The following is a 23445-nucleotide window of genomic DNA, read 5'->3' on the forward strand; positions in this document are numbered from 1 at the left end:
CATTTACCGCCATCAGTTACATCCCACAACTGAACCTCCATACTGAGAAGTTTGTTGGAACCATTCACATGTATTTATTTTCCAAATATGTCCATAGAAACAGTGCTAAAACAGTGCTAATATGCTAGCCTGAGTTATTTTGCAAAAGAGATCATTTGAAGTACTCCCTTTTCAATTCATACATTACAGTTGTGTCTTTTGTTGAGAATGTTAAGAAATCAGAAATAGTGTATTAAGAGCAAATGTGTATCTTTTTATAAAGAAGAACAACAGATGACCTAACTTTTAAACAAAGTGTGGTTTCTGCTACCTTTTGATAAAAATCAAAATCTCAAAATTGAGATGATTGCTTGGTCTATCTGCTTCTTTATAAATAGTGCCTGCAATTTGGCAGCGAGCAATTTTTATCTACTTTGCCCATGTCTTTCTGGTTTGCAGCAAAGGTGGATGGTTCCAATAGCAGGTCAGGGAAGAAATTGCAACTCCTCTGTGCAATAAATGTATTTTAATGCAAAACCCGACCTATTTCCTGGCTTTTGTGGTTATCCTGTGACCACGTGAATTAGTGAAAAGGGAGCCTGTGAGAACACTCAAAAATCATTTTAAGTTGCATGTTTATCTGAAGTAAGAATTGTGGCTATAGGGTTGATTTTGAGCGTGATTATTAACAAATCTGTGTAATTAATATGTCACAGGAGACTACAGAAAGCGATGCACCAAATGCAAACCCCATTAAGTCAATAAGAGTCATTCCACTGACTTTAATGAGCTTTGAATGTGCTCATAAATCTGCTATGAGGAGTGACCAAAATGAAATTTATTTGAGGTGACCTTGGTGTTAATTGTTAATGCTTCCATGTTGTTCAATTGCCAAGAAAAGTGAATGTATTAGAATATCATATGGTATAGTTCTTCCTATTGGATATCATTAGCATCATATTGAGATATGTGTGTGTAAATATATATATATAAAATATTAATTGTGTCTCTGGGCAGTGGGCAGTATGCCCGTTACATTTCGTGCATATAACACAGAAAACTGATTTTCTTGTTACTTTACATTGCTTTCATGCCTGGAACTGAATCCCTTCAAAATTAATGCCTTTTGATTAAGCACATTTTTAAAGGCTCTCACAAGAGCTTTGCACTTCTGTGGTTGTTTGTAATCTCAGACTTAATGTGTTGACTATAATTAGTTAAAAATAATAGCTGAAATATATAAACAGTGTAAGACATATTCTGCCCAGATGTATGATTCTGATGAATTTAACATCTGTCAGAAGAGTTCAGTCACCATATCCCAGATGGAAATGCTTCGTGGTTTAGCCTGTCTTGTTTAATTCAATTACAGAAATAAAATAATGGTAGATTCTACCATTAGTAGAATAAGTGCAAAGGGGTTCCTTGGTGTTTTTGCTAATTGGAAATGTTGCTGATTTACTCCAGAGACTATAAATTCTGCAGCTGCTGGTGGGACAGAGACATGCTTTCCCAAATCCTTGTCTCTGGTAGGAATTACTGTGTCTTTTCATTAGTGTTCAGTGCATTGGGCTGAATTTATTAATTGAAAATATAAAGGTAAGGTGATTGGATGGCAACCCAAGAGGCATCTTGTACCTGCTGCAGGCAGGGACCTACTGATGTTGAAACTCAGGCTGTTCTGCTCTGTTTTCAGTTTAGTTCCCCTGGAAAGGTGGCAACAATTCAGTACGTCTTAGAATACACAAGCAGTTCTCTACCTGCCTTTTCATTAGTTTTCTCTCCAATAATTTTCACCCAGCATTTGATGCCCAGCTATTTCTGGTTTGGATGTCGATGAAGACTCCCTTATACTCCCTGCTGATTGTTGTCTGTTTTTACACCTATGAAATACATTTCCCAAAACAGCACACGTGGGGTTGTGGTGTGATGCTGACTGATGTGGAAGTCCTTTTAGTTGGAAGTCTCTTTCTAGATAGATACATAGAGGGATGTGCTATGTAGCTTATGTACCAATTCGTGAGCATGACGTGTTCTTAAGTGCTTTTTCAATTTATTGTTAAACTTAATATCATTTTAAATCTCACCTGAAAACAGCAATAGGTTTTAGAGGTTTTTCTTTTAACTTTTTAACGTGGCAGAACTTCTATTGTGGGACGATTAGCTTAAGTAATTCACTATAGCAACGCTTTTATAAAAATGACATATTAAGCATGTTTTTGCATCAGCAAACTTCTCTTTTTAATCCTCGTTATTTCATATCTGGCATTGTGCTAAACAAGAACGTGACTTAACAGTAAATGTTGATTTGCGTGCCATTTTTTTCATTTCACTTTCCTGTTCAAAAGCAATCAGTGCTAACAAGTTAATGAACTCTAGCTACAAATACAGAGATAAGGGAAGGGCTTGTTTTAGTACCTGCCGTGTTGCAGTTATTGAAGGGCTTTCTTAGGTGAACATTTCATGTTTGCTACGGGCTACCTGGACTGATCTCCTCTAGGAGCAACAGTGAGAAACCAGTTACGTAAAGGATGATTGTTTATAAAAACCTCTTCACTTGTCCAAGTTAATCTATCTCTCTGTGTTTAGGACCTTAATATTTATATTTAGAATATAATTATTTACACCGTATCCTAGAGCCTTACATCTAGTGTAGGCTTCATAGGATGAAGGTGATTTACAGCTGTTATTTTTTAGATATCTTTTATAAATGAATAACCTTGGACAGCAGAAGAGGTCAGGACTTTATGGCTATCTCTCAGCTGAACTTTCTCTAAACTCTTGCTGATAAATCTTTTATTCCCAGTCTGCTGGCAATGAATATTTTTTTCTTGCTTATAACTTTGTCCTACGTGTTTGGGATCCATTCCTTTTTCTATTTCAATTTTGTTGTGCTGCTGTGCTTAATGCTGATAAACTGGTGAATCAGATCAAGAGGATCTTTTGCCTGGTATCTGCTGCTGCTGGCAGCTTTGACCTGGTCAAATTGTTCGCTGCCAGAAGAAGCTGAAAAATCCTTTCTCCCCCTTTCAACCTCGGAACAAGTGGCCCTCGTACAAAATGTAGCTAAATAAGGTCAGTAGCATTAGTTTTGTTTATCCAGTATCCCAGGGGAAGCAGCTTAAAAAGTACTTTACAAATTTATTCCTCAAGTTATCATCCCAGCCTTGGGCATACATGGGCTAGCCTGATGCACTAATCAGTTCTTACTCAAAAAATGTAATAAAAGAAAAAAAAAAAAGAAATATAAATACGTATATAAAAGTAAGGGAGATGGTGGAAATCAGGGCTCAAAAAAAAAAAGCTAAAAGAAAAAAAGAAGGATTTAAAAGAAAAAAAAGTATAAATTTTTACAGGTTTCCTCGAGCCCCCACCTGCCTCGGTTTTAGCTTCTCTTTGCAGCGTGAAGCAGGAGTCTCATAAAACTTGGCTAAGATTATAATGCAATACCTTGGCACCAATCGCTCTTGTTTATGCGGCCATTAGTTCAAAGCCACAGACAAGCAATTTATTGGGTATGAAAAATGTCACCTATGGCACCCTAATTTGCATCTGAAAATTGATTTTTGTCACACTGGGATTTTAGGACAACCTTTTTTGGCAGCCAACATTGCCACAAAGCATAATAAAAATAATTATGTGACCACAAAAGCATGTTAGGTTCACTGTAAATTTTAAGTCCCTACAGGATTGTGCTTGGCAAGGCGTTATTGATGAGATGGTGAAAGAGTTACTTGCCGTAATCTTTCTTGATGATTTAATATCGACACCTAAACTTAAAGCATAACTTGTGATTGCCAGCAAAGTGCGTTTCAGTGGAACGGTGCTTTATTATGTTTAGCCAAACCCTCCAGCTTGGTAGCAGAGTATGAGGAATGCCAGCTGAAGAATTGATGAAGTATTAATAAGATTTCGAAAGTGATAATTACTTTCAGACCCTTACAGAATGTTTGTGAAGCAACTACCATAAAACACCGTTTGATGATGAGTTAAAACATGTCGCTTATTTGGTTAGCATTTTTTTCTTCCAAGGGCCAAGTTGATTCATTTTTCACTTTCCGAAACATTTAGCGCTCAGAGTCTGCCAAGTTTTTGTCTCTTCACTGGTGAGACAGTTAATTTACATGGGAAGATGTCACTGTCCGTTGTGATACTGAAAAATCCTATTAATTATCAATGTTAAGTTGCTCAAATGCTTTCATTAGTTATTTTGGCAAAACAGTTCCCTGGGGTAAGACATATTTATATAGCAAATTCCTCTAAAGCTGAATCCAGCTTAAATGGATTATGCAAACTTGTTTCCTTTCTTTCAGATAAATTGTCTTACAACAGTGTTCATTATAAGAAACTTCTTTGCCCAGTGTAGTATTTTATCAGCAGAGAATAATCTACAGCTTCAGTTTCAATGGTAAAAAGATGCTATTCTTTAATGTGAAGGCAGCTTTTAATCTTAGCTCAGGATGTTGGCGCTTTTTTTTTCGCCAATGTCTTTAGGACAGGCAAAGAATGGCAGTTTATAAGCTCATATTCCGTAAAGTAAGTTTCTGTATGCAGCTATGAAGGGAGCAATAGACTATTGAAAATGGATGAACATGATCTGACTCAAATGAATGTTTTGTTTGTTTGTTTTTAGTAAAAACTAACCCTTTGTTTGATATTCCGGGCATGTACACATTTTTCTTTAAATAGCCACAGCATGCATAGATTTTGGTACATTGGAGACGTCGGCTAAAATCGAAGTCCAGAGCTAGAACTAGGTTCTGTAGAACCTTGCACCAGTGCGAGGTGACAACCCTTACAGACTCCTAGATACATTTTTCTTTGCAAATGCCATTACTGTTCATCGGTCTATGTAATCTGAGCTTCAACACTTAATGAAAAAGACAAATTACATATGTGTATATATATTTATGAGAGTTTTATTCATTTCTCTGTTGTATTGGAGCAATCTCAGCTCAGGCTTTGTTTGCTCTGCAGGACGTGGGATGTGTTTTCTGGGCTTTGCAGCGTGTCGGAGCAGCCGGGGACGCCCATGGGCTCTGTGCTCCGCAGCATAGTTTCACCATAAATGGCTCTCCCCAGCTGAAAGGAGCAGCCTCTGCGAGCAAAACTCTATATTTAGTTGTGAACTAATGATTTTGCTTTTATAAATCATTGTTTCCAATACAGGCAGAGAATAATAACTGCCAGTGCAGAAAAAACTCTAGGAAATACAGTTCAAAGAAGCAAAGAGATGTGAGTTTTAGTATTTCTCGTAATGAGCAAGAAAAGATTCTGTTGTACTTTCTAGTCAGCAATATTTCTCATTGGAAAAAAATGTATTATATTTTCTATAGAATCTAGTAAATACTTTATTCAGGCTTCAACTTGAGCGAGCCCTGTCTGTTAGACCCAGCATGAGCTTTCCTCTGTTTGCTTGCTCAAAACTTTGGAAAGGGCCAATAACAATTTCTTTGAGTTATCATAATTCTTCCTGAGCTCACTAAGTGTGCTTTAATCTAGAAGAGAATAGCCATAGCTATCAGTGGAAGATAAACCCATAATTTATTTTATTAACTGCATAAAAATTATTCACAGCTGCTGTGTGGTGCTTAAGCCCATAGCAAGGCTGCTTCCAATCTTCCAGCCTGTTCTGTCCTGTCTTTGTATTTGTGAATTGTCCTTTCAGCCAAACAAATTCCCTTGGCCACGCTCTTCCCTCATCCCACGTGCTTCTTTTTTGCTGTTGTTTTGTTTTGGCTTTTTTTTGCAGTTTGTGTCAGCGGCTTTGCAAGGGGCACCTGCATTACTTCCCAAGTCAAGTCATTTGGATCCCAGAGATAACCCTTTTGTTTTCATCTTGTGCTGTAAATGTAATAAATCAAATCCTTGCCAAAAGCAAGTTTTGAATTTTACATCGTGAAATTTGCATTTCATGCTGGGTTGCTTATTCACAGAAGCTGTCCAATTTGAAAACAAGCGCCCTGCCACGTGACTGCTGTGACTAATACAGACAAATGTTTCCAAGCAACTGTCTGAGCAATCTGAAGATCAAAAATTACTCATCTGAGAAACTCGTGTATAATGGTGGGTAATGTACTTGTTCACAGATTTCAAGGTCTGTTAGTGGACAGTTTGTAAACTGAAAAAGAGCCAAAAATGTTTCAAATTGGAAAGCTGCAAGTTATTAACCTCTCTATTAGACAAATTCAGCCAAATAAAGCAATTTGACATTTAGAAACTCCGATACAGCCCTGCACTCTAATGCTTTTAAATGCTCAATCATTAACAGCTACAAGCTTAAGTACTAAACTGATAGTTTGCTTTTATTATAATGCTGCATTCAGATGCCAAAGGGAATGATGCGGCGACAGCTGAATAACACAGAAGAGAATTACTACATTTCCTACATTCCTTGCAAGCTCTACACTTTACAGAAGCCTCGTGCTGTCCGTAATCTGAATTATGCCATAGGTCTTTGGCCACGTTTTGAAGCCCAGCATTAGGACTTGGCATGAGCTGCAGGAATGAAGGAATTTGTCCAGAGAATTCACAGCACCGTTTGAGTTCAGCGTGGCTGAGATTTTTCTGGGGCTGGCTCTGTAATGTTATCATCACAGATCAGCAGAGAGATCTTGCTGATGTAATTCAGGCTGTGAAAACTCAGGTTTTTAGCGCTCGAATGGTGTTTATGTTTGTGTGTCAGTGAAGGCAGCAGACACATCACAGATGTGACACTAATGCAACTTTGGCAAAGACAATCCATACATTGCCTTCTCATAGATAATTGTGAAACTCATTTGACAGGACTGAATAGATATGGAAAAACCAAAAATGCTCACAAAATAAACTGAAAATTTTGAGGAGGCGCTGATTCTATTTTTCGTAAGATTTTTATTTTTGAATATGTCTTTTTTTTTTTTTTTTTCCAAAAAGACACTGGATTGGTAATCGAGAGCTAAATGGAGTTTTTAGGTCTGGCAGATGTGTAATTGCCAAAACGTGGTGCTGTGGAAGGTCCATAGACCCGCACTGAGCCTACAGTCTCCGTGTTCCCCGGGAATATTGTGGTCCTGGCACTGCCCGTCCCTCCTGGTCCACTCCCAAGGAGTCAACAAGGAGCTTGGAGTGCTCCAGCACATATCAAACACTTCTGAGGCTCTCGTTGCCTCTTAATGAAGTTGGATGCTGCATCTCACGGACCAGAAACCTGGGGTTGGCAGCAGAAGAGGAGCAGGAGCAGCAAGAGCTGGAGACCAGACATCGTGCAAATTGAGCAGAAAGCTGGGTCTTGCTTCTCTGAGCTGGGAAACTTGAACAAAACCTGTTTATTTGGCATTTGTCCTGTGGAGATGGTTAAAATTCAGTATGTAGAAAGGAGGGAATGTAAATATTTTTATGTAACTATGGCTGCAGGCTGTTATGGTGAAATACTGAGATGCAAATATGAGTGGTAGGTAGTATTGTGCTATCACTTTCAGGTTTGCAGTTAAAGCTGTACTAAGCTTTAGTTTCAGCAGTTATTATCTGGAAGAAACCTTCAAACTTCAGTAAAATGTATTTCCTGCCATTTTAGGACTTTTTTCCCCTGAAGTACATGGCAATGAATATTGTTAGCAGCTGGATGTAACAGCTCATGAATCATTGATCTGCTCAGTGTAGCAATTAATCTGTTCCTGAAAGCTGACAGGTAACTCTCCCAAATTCCTGATTTAGAGCTAATTGCCGGGATGTGATTAAGGAGATAACTGACAGTCCAGTGAGGTGGCCAAGCCTGTGGCCGGCTCTTCACCTTGCATCGCTCATTTTTGTTTTGGAAGCCAAAAAGCTGAGTTTTGATTCCTCCCAAAATGGATATAGCAGTAACACGACATTGTTATACATAACTAGCATATCGCAAAACTAGCAAGTTTTGTAGCAGTTGGATTTAGAGGTAAAATCTAACACTTGAGTGATTGACTATATATTTTTTAAGTGTCTTGGTGTTCGTAAGTTTAAGGAAGATGGTTTCCTTTATGTGAATTGTAGATAAATCTACAGATGAATCTGTTTGAAATCACAACTTCATCTACACACTCTTCAGGAATGCTATATGAGAAGCTTTTTTTTTAAAAAAAAAAAAAAGGAAAGAAAGAAAAAGCTCCAAATTTAATTGGGTCACTGTGGTAATGGCAGGCAACATAGGGGAGGTTCAGGTCTTGCTCAGTCCAAGCCACTGATTGGTATCACGGAGTCGAGTCAGGCTTGTGGTATCGGATGGTTAGTGTCTGTTAATTTGTTTGTACTGAAGAGTAAAAATACAGACCGTGTTGTGAAGTGGATTAATGTGGTAACGTCCGAGCTCTTTGGACCCAGTTAATGCCCGTTAATTAATTTGATCTGAGTAACTACATGGAGTTGTGAAGTGGATTAATGTACTGACGTTTCAGCTCTTTAGACCAAATTTCGAATCCAGCTTTTGTTGAAGGTGGAGTTTTGCCCTAACCTGGTTCTCGGAGGGCGTTTTGTCTTCATCACCGGCTACAGCTTCATTTGTCACTTGGCAGCCTCTGGTGCAGGAAAGCACCGAGCTGCCCTCACCCGATGGGAAAGGTCCCTGGGGTAGCCCAGGATGGAAGCAAAGGTGTGGAGGAGGGCACGGGAGGGAATGGGATTCGCCCGGGGATGCCTGACCAGCACATACGATGTTGAGTTGGCCAAAAGATGCAGCCTGGGTTCATAGGCCATGCAAGCTGGGCCAGTGTCATGAGAATCTCTGTGTTCTGTGAAACCACAGATTGATGACTCAGTTCCTCATTTTCCAACACTCATGGGTTGGGAAAATGAGGTACATCTGTATAATGTGAGTTAGAGATGTTTTTTAAGAGAAGAAATGACGTTTAATGTGCCTATAGGCAAAATGACTCCAACTAAATTAACTCATAATAGCCAACTTTCATTTAAGATGAAAAGCAATGCTACTGATAACATGAGTTGAAAACGCCAGTATTGTGATTTGATAAAATTTGTAATTTGTAATCTTTTGGAAGAGGCTTCACTGGCAGCACATTGGATGATGGGGAGCAGGTTCCTGCATGAGCATTGTGGAATTTCTCTCCACTGATCCATGGCAAGCCTGGCATTTTCTGCAGTGCTTCGTGCGTGTCACTTGAGCCTCCAATCGCAAGGTCAGGGCTAGAACAAAGGGCAGTGCAAGGAATTTTTGAAATAAAGGGCAGTATAGGAATTGCTGTTATCTTTTTTTTGCCATGGATAAGTTCAAGGATCTGTACCAGAAGAGTAAAATCCTGTAATTTTAGAACTTCTGACACCTTCCTAAGTGAAAGAGTAGAGCTGGCGGTCTGAAAAAGATGGATGCCACGGGGAAACTTTGGAGATTTAATAGCAAGAAGGATGTTGCTGGGGAAAAACCTAAGAAGAGGAAAAAAGCCGTCAGTCCTGGAAACAAAAAATAAACATCTTAGATAACTTGGGCAATGTTGTCTGATCAGGTTTCCAGAGGAACAAATGCGACAGGAATATTAAGGCTTATGTGCTTTTCAGTGATTCATCACTGGCACCTGGAGCAAAAGGGAGTGAGGTGATGTTTGGGGTTGCGAAAGGAGCTCCAGAAGAACAGAGAGATGGTGCAGAGTTCAGAGAAGAAGAGCAAGATAAATAATGGATATTTTCAATGAGTTTTTTTTTTGTGTGTGTTTGCTGAGAGGAAGGAGGTGATGAAGGAACTCGGAGATAACAAGGAATATGTGGCAAATGAGGTGGAAAAAAAAAGTTGTTTGGGAAAGCAGATCTGAGCAGGTCTGAATTGTAAGCACAGCTTGGAGCCTCGTAGGGGACAGAGAAACGTGTTTTATGCACCTATTCAGATATGAGGCTGGCTCTGCAGTCACCAGATCTATTCAACTGTACGATTTTAACATACGGTATTATTGCTTTAGGGCATCATGAAATTGCTTTTGTGCTGCATTCTCATAATGGAATGAATTCCATAGCGTTTGAGCAATCCAGAACATAGATATAAAACATGTTAGTTTTCTTCCTTATTCTCACACTGGCTGCCCTGCAGCAAATTTAGAAAGCTGTTTTTTATTTCCAAGGTAGGACAACTTCTGATATGAACAGAACTTATTTCTGATGAGAAATAAACTTATTTTACTAGGAATTGTCCTTATATTCCAGGATTGAGACAGCTTCCTCATAGCTGCTTGTGTTATTCAAAATTGTAAGTGTTAATTGGCTGCTACCAATTTGTGGCCTTATAGATACTACTGCTCTGCCAAAAGGCTATCATTCATTTATGATGATCTGAGCTGTTTTCTATATGTCTTTTCTCTTTTCACTTTCTCCTTTTTATGGGAGTTAAATGGAAACAGCAGGAGTTTCTTATGATATGGATGAGGGCATGGAGAGAGGAGGCTGCCCAGTAGGGATGCTAAGAGTGAGAAGCTGAGACCCCATGTCCATTCCATGTGGTGAATATCTTTTGCACTCTTCCTGATGTCACATGAGAATCAGACTGTTAGAAAGCTTTACTTGCTCCAGAATTCTTGTACATTTCTAATAATATTTCCAGTACAGCTTGGGGTCTCCCTCAATGGGAACTACTTAAATACAGAACAAAACAAAAAATCTGCACGCTGGTTTTCAAGCTCATATTTTATCATAGGAAGCTTGGATGCTGTTCTCAAGGCAGTGTGCCTTGGCAATTGTATCCTTATTTATGCTGCATTTACTAAGGTGCTGGTTTTGGCAGGGAAATTGTCAAGAGTTCTGATTTTTCTCTGACGTGTCAGAATAATAAGCAACGTTCTGGTCTGTGCTAAAAAATGGGCCCATTTTGTTTGCTTCACAACCAGTCTAAGCAAGTAGAGATGAGGAGAAGGGTTTTTAATGGTGGTAAGTGGTGTGTTGTTAGGGTGTCCTGGTGTAGGCTGAGACATAAGGTCACCTGTCTTTTTTTTTGTTGTTGTTTTCCTTCCCTTTAAGCCCATATTTGCAATGCTTTTTGACAGATGCAGTCAGAGCCTGTTTGGTTGTTTGTGTATGAAGGAGTGCTTCGTTATATTTAATGAGCAGTGTGGAAACAATATGAAATTTCCTGCAAGCGAGGTGATTCACATGTGGTGCAAAAGGAAAATACCACCCACTAAATGATGACAGGAAAAGCACACAATGTTAATTAATAATAAAAATAAAAGAGGGTATTTTGACATTTCTGTATTATTCCCAGAACAGGTAACCTCTGTTTTTAGTGTGTGCAGAAAGGGAAGTTAATGGCATTCAGTCCATTATCATCTTAGAAAGACTTTTCCCTAATTCAGAGTAGGCAAGTGTGAAGATAAATGAAACTTATGCTTGAATACAGACAGGACTTTTCCATCACAAAAGAATATGGAATATGGAATAAATCATTTCACAAAGAAGAAGTTAAGATCTGTCTTCATGATAGTTTACGTTTGTCACATTCATTACAATAACAATTTAAAGCAAATAGTTACTAAAATAGTTACTATTTACAAATAACCAAATGTTTTAAAGATGGGTACCGTATATTCTTAATATGTTCTTGCTCTTTAAAGAATAAAAAAAATCCCTTATATCCTATAAAGCTATTGCTTAAACCTATAAAAATATATATGATTCTGGTAACTGAATGTCATGGTAGCAAAGCTGTAGTGTGAAGCTGTCCAGGGGCTGTGAAATAAATGTGTGTAGTAGTTGCACAGTGTAAGGAGCTGCCTGTCCACTTATGTGACAATTATAACAGTAGAAACACCCATACAGTTAAATGAAGTTCCTATAGCGATTTGCAATGCCCAGAAGTCATATTTGCCCATACCTCAGAAATTTGGCAGCTCGCATCCTTCGAGGTACCCACTGCGACTCCATACACTGAACTCCAGCTGCATTTCTTCCTCTGAAGGATACAGTCCGTTTTTAGGGTGGCATTTACAGCCGTTGAGGACAGGATATTTTTCTGCAGGTGTTCGTGTTTATACCATTGATCTTTACAATTCGTATTTTTTTTTTGTCATGGAACTAATGATTTATTTAAATGGCTGTTCTTTAATGTGCAAGTGAAGCTTCAGCACGCTTCTGATTATTTTCATGTTATTAATAATGACAATATTTTTCTAATTTGGCATATTTTAGAAATTGCTAACTAGCAAAACTGCCGATAGTAACAGTAATCTGGCCATTGAAATAACATTCATAAAATAATAGACTGTAAGTATTATAGAATGTTGTGAAATTTCTGCTGAGAATTGTAAAGAAATTATTTATTTGTAAGTTAGTCTGTATGGAAATCTGGCTCTTTTAGTCTTATATTAGCAATGTTATTTAGAAATAATGGAGAATGCTGTGTCCTAATTGCTATTTCAGAGGAATTTTGCTTGGAACAAGCACCCAGTTAATTTAATTTTCTGTTATAGTGGCTGCTATTGACTCCCTTTTATATTACCAAACTCAGTGTATAAAAGCAACTAAATGACAAGAAGCTCGGCCACTTTCCTGGTCACTGTAATAGGTTACAGATTGCCACTCGAGTGATGTTTCCAAGCCTTACTATGACAAATCAATAACTATTCAGCCACCTTATTCCTATGACAAGTTCAAATGAAGTTTTATTTGCTAAGAGTAATGGTACCTGTGACTGGGTAGCGACTAGGCTGTTCGTTCAGATATTGGAGAAGTGCAAAGTGCCCAGCAAAACCTGGCAAAAGCAGAAGAATAAAAGCAGAAGAGAAGGCTTTCAAGGGAAGCGTGTCTGGGAGGATAGACTGGGGACCACAGGTTTGATAGTGTGATTAAAAGGTTAAAAAGTAAATCAAAACAAAACACCCTGCTCTCAAAATCCGCTCCTGAGTGGGAATCTTTTCAGTATTTTGACTTTTTGGCTGCTGAATCAGGTGTTATGTCCACATATAATTTCAATTCTCTTTGCTTTTGTCTAATCTGTTGGTTAATTCTCATGCTGTGGGTTGCCAGCTTGGTGCTAAGGGAAATGTTATCTCTGTTTCCCTGATCTTCACAAATTGGGAAATCATGGTTACCACAAAGAGCACTGAAATATGGAACGTGTTTGGGGAAATACTCTTGACCATTTTCTTTCCATTTACCTGTATTTCACAGTGATGATTTTGGCTACTTATTTAATCAATTAATCATTTAATCATGTTGGTCTTTGACACTGGAGGGGAGGCGTGAGAGAGAGAAATGATCATGAAGAAATTTCACTGTTACTCTTCAAATACTGATAGGAAGAATACAAAGTCCTAAAAGAAGAAAAAGAAAAAAAAGACTTGAGGGCCTGAGATCGCGGCATCCATCTGCTGTCCTTTGGGACCCTTCTTTCATTTTGCTAATGATATCAGTGTTGACTCACTGGATCTTGTTTTTTTCTTTCATTTGTGGTCTTTCTGTGGAAGTTTAAGGACAAGCTATCAGGCAGAAAGGATGAATTAATTCCTCTTATGAAGGAGGCCAGTCAAAATCCTCTTATGAAGAACTGTGAAACTTGTGGGATCTGGGTAACAACCAAACTGAAAATTTCTTCTGCCTGCATAGAAAGAAGCAGGTAGAAAGAGATAAAACTTTGAATTCTCTACTTGTTCCTGGAGATCACACATCTGGGAGGTCTCCCTTGCATTTTCATGAGGCCGAGGGCATCGGTGAAGCTAGAAGTTTGCAGCAAAGTTGCTGTCAGTCTTCTGTGAAGCTAAGGAATGATGTTGCCTTTTAGACATCCTGGTAGTCCCTTTTTGTAGCTATCTGTAGCAGTGATGCAGGCACGTGCCAGACAAGCTGCCCGCCTGCGCTTCCACTGTAAGTGATTTTGAAAGCTCTCCTCTCTGTGCATTTGCCTGTGGACAGAATTCAGCTTTTTCCTTTTCATTTGACACTTCACATGTTGCTGTCTCATGAATTTTTATCAGGGGAAACTTCTTTGGGGAGAGATATTTAAAGCAAAAAATAGGACCTGAGTGGGCCTGCAAGTTCAAAGACTAGAGGAAGGTGGCACAGCCTTTGGGAGGGATGGGAACACTGGATGGGGATGAGCTTCTGAAAGGAATGAAAATTGGCAAAAACGTGAGCAGGGATCCTCTGCCTGGTTCCCCCTGCTCTTTGACATTATCGTTATTAAAGCTGACTGCTGAAGACTTGAGTTTCTCTTGCTGCTGTTTGTTGTCAGATTTGAGAAGTGATGTTAACGCTAGCAGAGGTCGAGCTGTGTTTGGGTTGTGATGGGCTTGTTAGGAGGTGCCTGTGAAGGTGGCAGCAGCAGCAGCCTGTGGACTTCTTGACTGATGTGCACACTACGCCTCAGAAAGATCATTCAACTTTGCACTTAAAAATGCTTACATATTGTTGCATTTGAAGGGGGAAGTTATTTGGTAAGAGATGCATCCCCTTGAGTGACAGCTGATCCTGAGAGGACAGAGGGACTGGGAGTAGCTGGGCTCATCTCTTAATAGGGATACCAAATACTGTGGTAGCTATAGGTCTGGCTCTGGCAGCACCAGATTCACTGTTGGTTGACTGTAGGCCAAATTGCCTTCAAAACTAGTGGTTGAGTTCACAAATAGCATGATTTATTCAAATGCAACACTTACAAAGTAGGTTTCGGGTGTCAGTACAGGAAGTTACTACAATGTGGGGTTCTTAGCTCTAATGTCCAAACACACACAAAAAAAAATTGTTTGCCCAAGAAGATGAGAGAGGACTCTCAAGCTTGAGGAGTCTCCTCAGGCAGCATCCAGACCTGAGGGGAGGACAGGGCCAGTCACCGATCCAGAAGTTGCAATGGAGTCTTCCTCCAACTTCCTCACTCCTTAGGTCACCTTTTATGTATATACTTTTTTACATTTAGGCAGAGTTTGAGTTACTGTAGTCATGCTTACTATTGATTGGTGAAATGCTCTGGCTTTAATTTAAAGGTGCAATTGAAAATCAGGCAGATACTGGAGAGAAATGGAGGAATTTCAAAGTTTGTAAGAGTAAGACAGAAGAGGAAAGTTTACCTGTAGGATAACCTGCAGGTTAGGATTACCTGTAGGATTACCTAGGGCAGAGAGCACCCTCGGCAAATTTACTGATGATACAAAACCGGGGCGAATAACTGATGTCTTTGAGAGGGTCTCCCATGGGCCCTAGGCTGGATGGGAAGTAGCTGGAACCTGGTAGTTCATGTTAGCTAAAGGTGCAAGGAATGAAAACCCACAAATGAATGTTATTGTGAATCTCCTGTAATTGGCTGTTGTCTTTTTCAGGAAATCTTTAAGCTGGAGGGCAACTTTGGAATTCCAAGACAAAAAAGAGCTATTTTGGCAACTCCGATTTTAATTCCAGAAAATCAAAGACCACCGTTCCCCAGATCTGTTGGCAAGGTGAGTCATTGCTGACTAGGATTGAGTTTCGATACTGAATAATTGATTCATCTCTCCCAGGTTTTGCTATGCCTGGCATGCTGGTAGTAGTGTCCCAAAGAAAATTAAGAAGCACAAAGCTGGATAAAGAGGATTTTTTTTTCTTTTTTTTGTGTAGACAGATGAACACGACTTTGTATTCATGGGAGATTCTGCTAGCATATGCTGTGGTCAAAAGCAGTAATCAGAGCTGTATGTTTTCCTGCGGCTGTTAACTTCAATAGGCTGGTGCTGAAATCCAGGCCACGGGTTTTACGAAGAATATCCCACTGCCACTGCGTGGAACATCTTGTCCTTTTATTCTCAAGGTCTGAAACAAATTTGTAAGGAGAAAATGTTTGGATTCTTTAGCTCATCTTCTACCCAAAGATTAAGTAAATCTGTGTAGAGACTTTCAGTTTTGTTCTGTATTATCTGCAAAGCTCTGAAAAACAAGTAAGTTTTTCTCGCTTCTGCTGGCACTCCTGTACATGAGAGAGTCCTCATAGCTGCTTTGCTAGTACTTCAGGTATATAACTTGCATACAAAATTATCTTTAAAACTTAAAATCTTTGAAGTTATCTTTTAAACTTAATTACCAACAGCTGCTTATATGGCCATTGGGCACCAGAAGCTGTAATTGCATGAATATATTCTGCTCATGGTTAGCTTTGAGGTAGGAACCCTACGTGTTGCTCTGATTTCCATAGGTGTGTCGGTGCCATAAGAGCCTGTACAGCCGTGGGGTCAGTTCGTAATTCCACCGATGCGATCGCTAGAGCTAAACCCACAGCTTGAGGGCAGAATTGGACTCTACGATCGATGTCTAATTTAGCTAGCTGGCATCTAATCAGTTAGGTTAATGATTAGGAAAGGTTTGATTCTTTTCAGTAAAAACAGAATAATTCCCTGAAAAATTTATTTTCTCACCTTTCCTCCCCCAGTGTTTATACTGATAACATACTTTGCTGTTAGTTTTTCCATCTTTCCAAGTGCGTCCTGTGTAGTAGTGTATAAAAATATCATTCTCAAATGACTTCAATTTCAGTGTTTGAAAATCTGAGTTACTGATTAATATGTTAGTGATAAGCAGTTGTTTTTTAAGTCTTCTGCTGCACAAGTCTAAAGCATTATGAAAACTAGAAAGCCTGCTTTTACACAGATCTGTGGTACATACCTTTTTTCTTGTTATTATGTTCTTTCTTTTCTCACTATAGCTGTTCCCTGTGAACAAAGACTTGCAATTTGTTAGATCTCAGATACTCTGAGTTGTTCTCTGGAATGTCTTCATTAAATATATTTATTGGAAGTATAAGATGCCAGTCCTGGCAGTTGAGGTTCTCTAAACTTGAGATGTTTCTGGTTCTATTAGTACTTAAATGTTTTCCTGGCACCTTGTCATCTTGATTTGTTCTCATTCTTGAAAAGCTAGTCTTGCAGCAGGAGTTGGCTACTCTAGATGATGTGCAAATACAGAAATATAAAAGCTCCAGAATTTCTAAGATCCTAAGACACTTATTTAAAAATAATACTTAAGCAATAGGAGCTGCAAATGATTGGTGCCTTGAAATATTCTGAGCCATCATCTATTTAAAAAGACTTTAAATGTAGATCTTTTTTCACTATCGTCTACTTTAGGTATCCAGGTATGAGTGTTTTGGCTATTATTTGTTGAAAAAAAGTAGGTAGATATCCATATTGTATTTTGGTAACCCGATATGGTTACATCTCTACCTCTATTGGAAAAACTCTCGAAGGGCAAGTGAAGAGCAAAAATCAAAGCAGAAATGTACAGTTGGGATTTAATAAAAAAGTAATACTGAACACTATTCAGGTTGCTCCCTGGAAGGATGAAGTCAGTCGATAGTGTTATCACGAGACACAGTGAGGACATCAGAGCAGGAAAAACGGATTTGTTCTAACACTGCACAGTCATTTTCAGACTGATTCCTTCTTTGCAAAGTTGCTTTCTGATAGGACTTGTGTCTGAGAACGTATCAAAAGAGGGTTTATCAAAGAAAGGAGAGAAGACCTTGCTTTGATAGAGAAGCCATCCTCTCCACGATGTTGATCTTGTCCGTGCTGCGGTGCTGGGCACCTGGATGGGGCCGAGGACGTGTCTCCCATGGGAGCCAATCCCATGTCCTGAGGTGTCCCTGCTCTGCCAGGGCTTGTCCAGCTCAAGCTGGTGCTCAGGAGGAGCAGCCGTGTTGGCTGTAGTTGAGCCTGCCAGGACGTAGTTTGAATCGTAAAGCCCACGAAGAGCCAGGGTCTAGGCGGTTATTGGTGTGTTCTCAGCTAACATAATATTCTGACAGCTCCACTGGCACATACTGAGTTTGTATAGAGTGTTTCTGTGTTTCTACTGCAAGCAAATAATACGTAAACCCAGCTTCTAAAGCTGTGCTTAGCATATTTCAAAATTTATCTTTAATCATATAAGAAATGGGTTTAGAAGTTCAGGGGCTCTTTATAGTTCACTATAAAGTCATCGTGCTCCCCGTTGTCCCTGTGTCCGAGTGGGACAAGCCTGTAGAATATTGGTTCAGAATTTTGCTAGCAATACATGGCCACTTTAATGTGTCAGGGTTGTTGCTCACTTAAATGTTAAAAGTAATTTTCTTGAAGCATCAAATTCTTTAGCTGATAGAACACATCAACAAAACCATTTAGGAACTAAGAATCAGGAATGCGTGTGAGGGGAGAAAACATGTATGCTTTGCCATGTATAGAAGAGAAGAATAATTAACTTTTTTTCACAGTTAGGAAACAACCATATGAAGAGAAAATGGAGGTTTGCAGAGTGCTTTATTCTCTAATGATTGCTAACATAAAATCAGGGAGGGGATACTACACGGGACAAGTGAAAAAATACAGTATTAATTGCAGAAATTCCAATCAGTGTTTAGCTCAACAAGGAAATGCACACGTAGAAGCTCTTTCCTCTACTATTACTGGCCTCCTAGCTTATCCACCTAGGAACAAGATTATTGCCTTGCCATTTGCACACCCTTGCTTAGGGTATCTCTTAATTAAATAACTATCATAGACGTGCTGTGCTTTGAGGTAGAGGAATCTCACCTTCTCGTCAGGGCTAAGCTTTGGCATATTATCTTCCCTTCCTAAGGGAGGCCAGTGTGATTAAAATATTTTAATATGCTCTTGGTAACACAGGCCTTTGTGTCCAGATGGCCCCGGCTACTGCAGTTGACTGTTATTGATGTGTTTTGTCTAGCTCTTGCTGATAGAGCACAGGGATATTATATTCAATTTTTGGTCTCTCTCCATATGTTACTCTTCCAGTTTATTTGTCCACATCAACTCAAATGAAGTACAAAGCAGTGGGATGCGGGAGTACAGTGTAATTACAGTGATAGGTAATTTGTCAGTATGCTATAGAGAGGTAGCCTAAGACTAATTTAAGAGTTATGTATCGATGTATCTATTTGATTGTCTCTAGACATTCCTTAATGGATTGTTTTTTGAAGTTTATACTAATAAAGAGCTCAAAAAGCAGGAGGGCTGTTATGGAAAGATAGCCGACAAGTTCCAGTTCTTCTTCCAGGCATCCAGAGAGGATGCCATCCATCTGTGGAGCGTGAGAAGCATTTGCTGTGCATTTTACTAGGGAGAGGGTGAATTTATGCAATGAATCTATGATTCTATTAGAATTTAAAGGAATGTCCTTCATAAGAATGAGTATTTTAATAGTTGTAGCCTAAGATGTGGAAGCCAAGAGTGACCTGATAAAAGTTGGCAAGACCAGTTATACTCAGTGATGGCCAGAAAACAAGGAGAGAGCCAGAAGAATTTTCAGTACCTTTGTGCTGAAAGATGGAAAAGCACTTTTAAAAAATGGATGTTGTTTCATTTTATGGATTTGTTTTGTTTTTGTCAGTAAAATATCGTTGCTTGGATGTTTGTGTTTTTTGGGGAGGAGGATGCTTGGGTCAGATACTGTATCAGGTATCAGCCTGGGTATAGGTTTTCTCCTTTGATCATCTGGCTGATGCCAGATGCCAAAGCTGTCAAAGGGCAAATAGATGGTAGGACTGACCTGAACAAAAGCTGCAGAACAAGTGGCTTATGCTGCCAAGCAGGCTAGGAATCTGTAAGCAATGGGGCTTTGTTTTGTTTTGTTGCCCTGATTGCCCCTTCTCTGACCTGTGCATGCAGACAAGGAGAAAATACAGATGATAAGTTCATACAGCACCTTAAAAAAAAAAAAAAAAAAAAAAAAAGTTGAAGAGGGGAGGAAAAACAAAGATAACTGGTTGGAAAAACTGCTGGAAACTTATTTTTGAGTCAATATCTGATTGAGGCTATTTATATCTGATAAATTATATGCTTCATGGAATGGAATTGTTAAGTACTAAAGATGCAGCTAGAAAGAAAGTGTCAAACTTCAGCAAAGCGTTTGAAAAGAAGGTAGTAAAGTAACGAGACAGAGATGATTATGATCCACCAATCTGAACAGAACCTAGAGAGAAGGCTTGTAGATTAGAGGAGAATACGTGAAATAAAAACTGAATTAAGGAGTGGATTTATTTCACTATAAATGAGGCAGAAAATGGAGGAAAAGGAAGAGAGAAAATTTTCCAAGAGAGAAATGGGTAAGGAAAGGAGGTGGCTGAGGTTGGTGTCCAAGTCTGGAAGATAATGGTGGGTACTGACAGAGAACAAAATGGTACACAAAGCAGAAGAAATATACCTAGTTCAGCCAGAATGCCAATTCCTCTGCAAGGAGACTGGAAGCCTGGTGAGATAACATTTAGGATGAAATAGTTGAAAAATGGGGCTGAGAGGGAGATGCTGAAATGTTTGACTACTGGGGAGCGCTGCTGATCAAGGACGTTTTCCAGTGAATGTTCCACTCGAGAAAAAGGAGTTCTGCCTTTTCACATCAAAGTTTGATGACATATAAGAAAAGCCCTCATTAAGTTACATAAACATCTATACATCTATCAAACTCTGCAGGAAACGACAAATCCATAGGCAAAGATGTGTAAATAAGCAGCAAGCCATGAGTGGTGGAAAGATGTACAGAAAAGGGAAAATTAATTCTGTTGCTGTTTTAGACCATTAAAAAAAGTCTTAATAAAGTTATTTCTAATCCATCTGGAAATAAAAAAGATTGAAATTAGATACAAATCTTTTTGTTTTAATGGAGCTTTCTCTAAAATTAGAAAAAAGCATAATACTAATAAATTAAGATAGGGTAAAAATATATGTCTGAGCTCAGGTTCTTCAGCCTAACACATTAGGAGTTCTCTGTAAATCTAGTGTGAGTATAGTGATTTAAGCCAAAGGAAAATATTGGCACAATAACAAGTGGGTATAAATTTTGGCTGAAAATTAGAAGAAAAGTTTCAAGTCCCCTGAGAAGAGGAATTAATCTTCACCAGCCTTCCAGTACGAGTAAAGAGAAGGGAATTCAGAGTCTGATAAATACCAGATCACAGTTGCATAACGGCTGCTTCTGCTAGGGAAAGGACAGACACCATGAGGATTCCTCCTGGTCTGGTGTTCTTGCAAATATGTGTGAAGTCCCCTGCTGAGCTGGACTGGACTGGACCATAGGAGATGTCATCTGAACAGCTGGTCAAATTCCTGGCTCGCATAAGGGGATGGAGCGTTTCTGACCTTCGTGGAAAAATACCAACCTACCTCAGTGATGAAAGTAATGAAATGAACAGCACTTCAGTAAATTAACAGGTTTCCAATGCAAGGACATGAATTATTAAACTATAGTATATTAATTTTCATTAAAGGATATGTATTTGATGTCCCAACAAACCGTTAAGTGAAAACGGCACTTCAAATTTATCTAGTTTTCTGAGAAGTCTCTTTGCAAACTTCCTTTTTCTAAAATATTGATAGTCACATAAACAATTCCAGCAGAATACATTTGTTCTCTTTAAGCTAACAAAATTTTAATGAAAAGACTTGTTAAAGTGCTCCTGTTTACTTAAAGTATTTCAGAAGAATCGAATTCAGCAGTGGATGCTTTGGAAAACTAGAAAATAATAAAAAATTTAGTGTCCTTTTGCAGCGTTTCGTATCATTAATAAGGACTTTTTTAAAATAAAACATTTAAGAAATGCTTTTTAACCTAGTTACTATGGTTACAAGTTTGTTGGAGATGCAGCAGTTCTATGGCAACGATGGAAATTAAATTTTATGCCCAATATTGAAATATCCAGCACCTAATTTCCTGCTTCATAATAAATCATGCTAATGACCTTAAGGAGAGTACCAAAGAGGAGAGATTTTATGCTCTAAAGATATTCAGCAAAGTATGCTACAGTTTTGCTGTTGTGTTGTTTGTATTAACTTTGATTCCAGGAGTTGATATCTAACTATGTTACAGATGAAGGTGGAGGAAAGAAAAATTTTCATTCCTTGTCAGTAAATTCTCTATAAAATAACTGATGAAATAAAACCCTGACAATTTTCTATTGATGCAATAATTTTAAGGAAAAAGTGGGTAATTTTTAGATGCAAGAATTAATTACTTTGTCTAATGATCTCCAATATCAGATTCCTGTCTATGGTATTTTTATTAATGGGTATGTATTTTACAGTAAATGGGTGATTATACTCAACTTTTCAAAGCAAAACAAAAAATTCCTTGAAAGGTCCACCTTCTTTCCAGCTTTCCTTGGTCCAAATAACTAGACAGTGTTTTAAGAAGGTGGCATTGCTCAAAATCAATGTAGTGCATATTTCTGCACCCAGTCTTACTACGCCTATTGTGAGCAAGGAGTGTGGAATAATGGTTATTAAATTCACATTCTCTGGCTGAATTCTCCATTATTTTCATGAAACTGTAGTGATCTGTTTGTCAGCTTTCATCTTTTGGATCTTCCAAGGGGCTTCTATATCTATCCTTAATTATCCGTAATAATATATAACTCTCTATACGTATATAATTTAGTAATGTGATATAATAATATATTACTAGCAGAGAGACAAGACCTGTAGAATATTGAAGTCAGTGAAAAGAACAGGATCATAGAGCCTCCTTTAAATCAATACAGTTATTTATTCGATAGCTCTGAATGAATGCAGTTCTGATCTGTTGCCTGAATCATGTACCTTCTTCATTGAATCGTATTTCTGTTTGCTTACAAGTCATTCCTCTGGTTTCGTGTTAAGTCAGTCTTCAGCAGGAACATAGTATAATATAAAGCAATATAAATGAATGACATTCTAGAAGGAAAAATAACTTATTCCTGCCAATTTACGAACTAAATACTGTCATGCTGTCACCCTGAGTACTTACTCTAATGAAAGAGTTTATTAAAGGCATTTTTTGGACTGGCGACACTTTTGATATTATTAGCAGTGGCTTGTTAAAGTAGCATTAAGAAAAGATGGTTGGCAGAGTATTTCTAGAAGGAAAAATGATATGTATTATATATGGCTCATCTGTAAGGGTGAGTAAATACCTGTCACTGAGAGAACAATAGTCATTTGCTTCTTTCTGACGGATGGATCTCTTCAAAAATGACTAACTGATTGCAACTCTTCTGTGTTTTTCTCTTAGTTTTTTCATACAGGGAGGACTTTTCTTCTGCATTGTATAATGCTGAATGCTAGAGATTAGGATACATATAATAGCATAATGCTAAGCTCTAACAAGACAGTGTTTTAATTTAATGAACATTTTTGCTTCTCCACAACTTTTGTTGCTGTTTCTAGCTACTCTGTAAAGGCATTTTTTTTCTTTTTTTTTTTTTTCGTATTAATCACCTTTACCATTTACTTATCAACCCTATTTTTGAAATTCAGAAGTGGACTATGTTATTTGTAGTCTGTAGGAACAGGGTGAGGTGGGCATCTTTGTGCCTTTAAATATATAACGAGACATTAAGTGTATAATGAGGACATTCTTTTTGCCTGAACTTATTTAAAGACCAACTAGTGTCTTTTATCATCATTAAATATATGTCATTTTGAAGACAATGTTGCTCTGCTCTTTTGACCTATTTTCCTTTCAGGGTCAAGCGCATAAAAAGTAAGAATTATTTCATTGTAATTGGTGATCTATTGTTGAACTAAAATGTACAAATATGGA

General features: G+C 38.4%; 1 protein-coding gene across 3 annotated transcripts in view; it reads left to right on the plus strand.

The window, feature by feature from the left end:
• Nucleotides 1-23445, plus strand: part of CDH13 (cadherin 13) — a 377876-nt gene that overhangs the window by 136291 nt on the left and 218140 nt on the right. For all 3 annotated transcript variants that reach the window (XM_026042342.1, XM_026042343.1, XM_026042344.1), the window contains exon 4: nucleotides 15231-15347. In XM_026042342.1, the coding sequence (XP_025898127.1) occupies nucleotides 15231-15347 (117 nt within the window). The remainder of the gene's footprint in view (nucleotides 1-15230; nucleotides 15348-23445) is intronic.

Source organism: Nothoprocta perdicaria, unplaced genomic scaffold (assembly GCF_003342845.1).
Source record: "Nothoprocta perdicaria isolate Ctin4 unplaced genomic scaffold, notPer1 scaffold_30, whole genome shotgun sequence".
Lineage (NCBI taxonomy): Eukaryota > Metazoa > Chordata > Aves > Tinamiformes > Tinamidae > Nothoprocta > Nothoprocta perdicaria.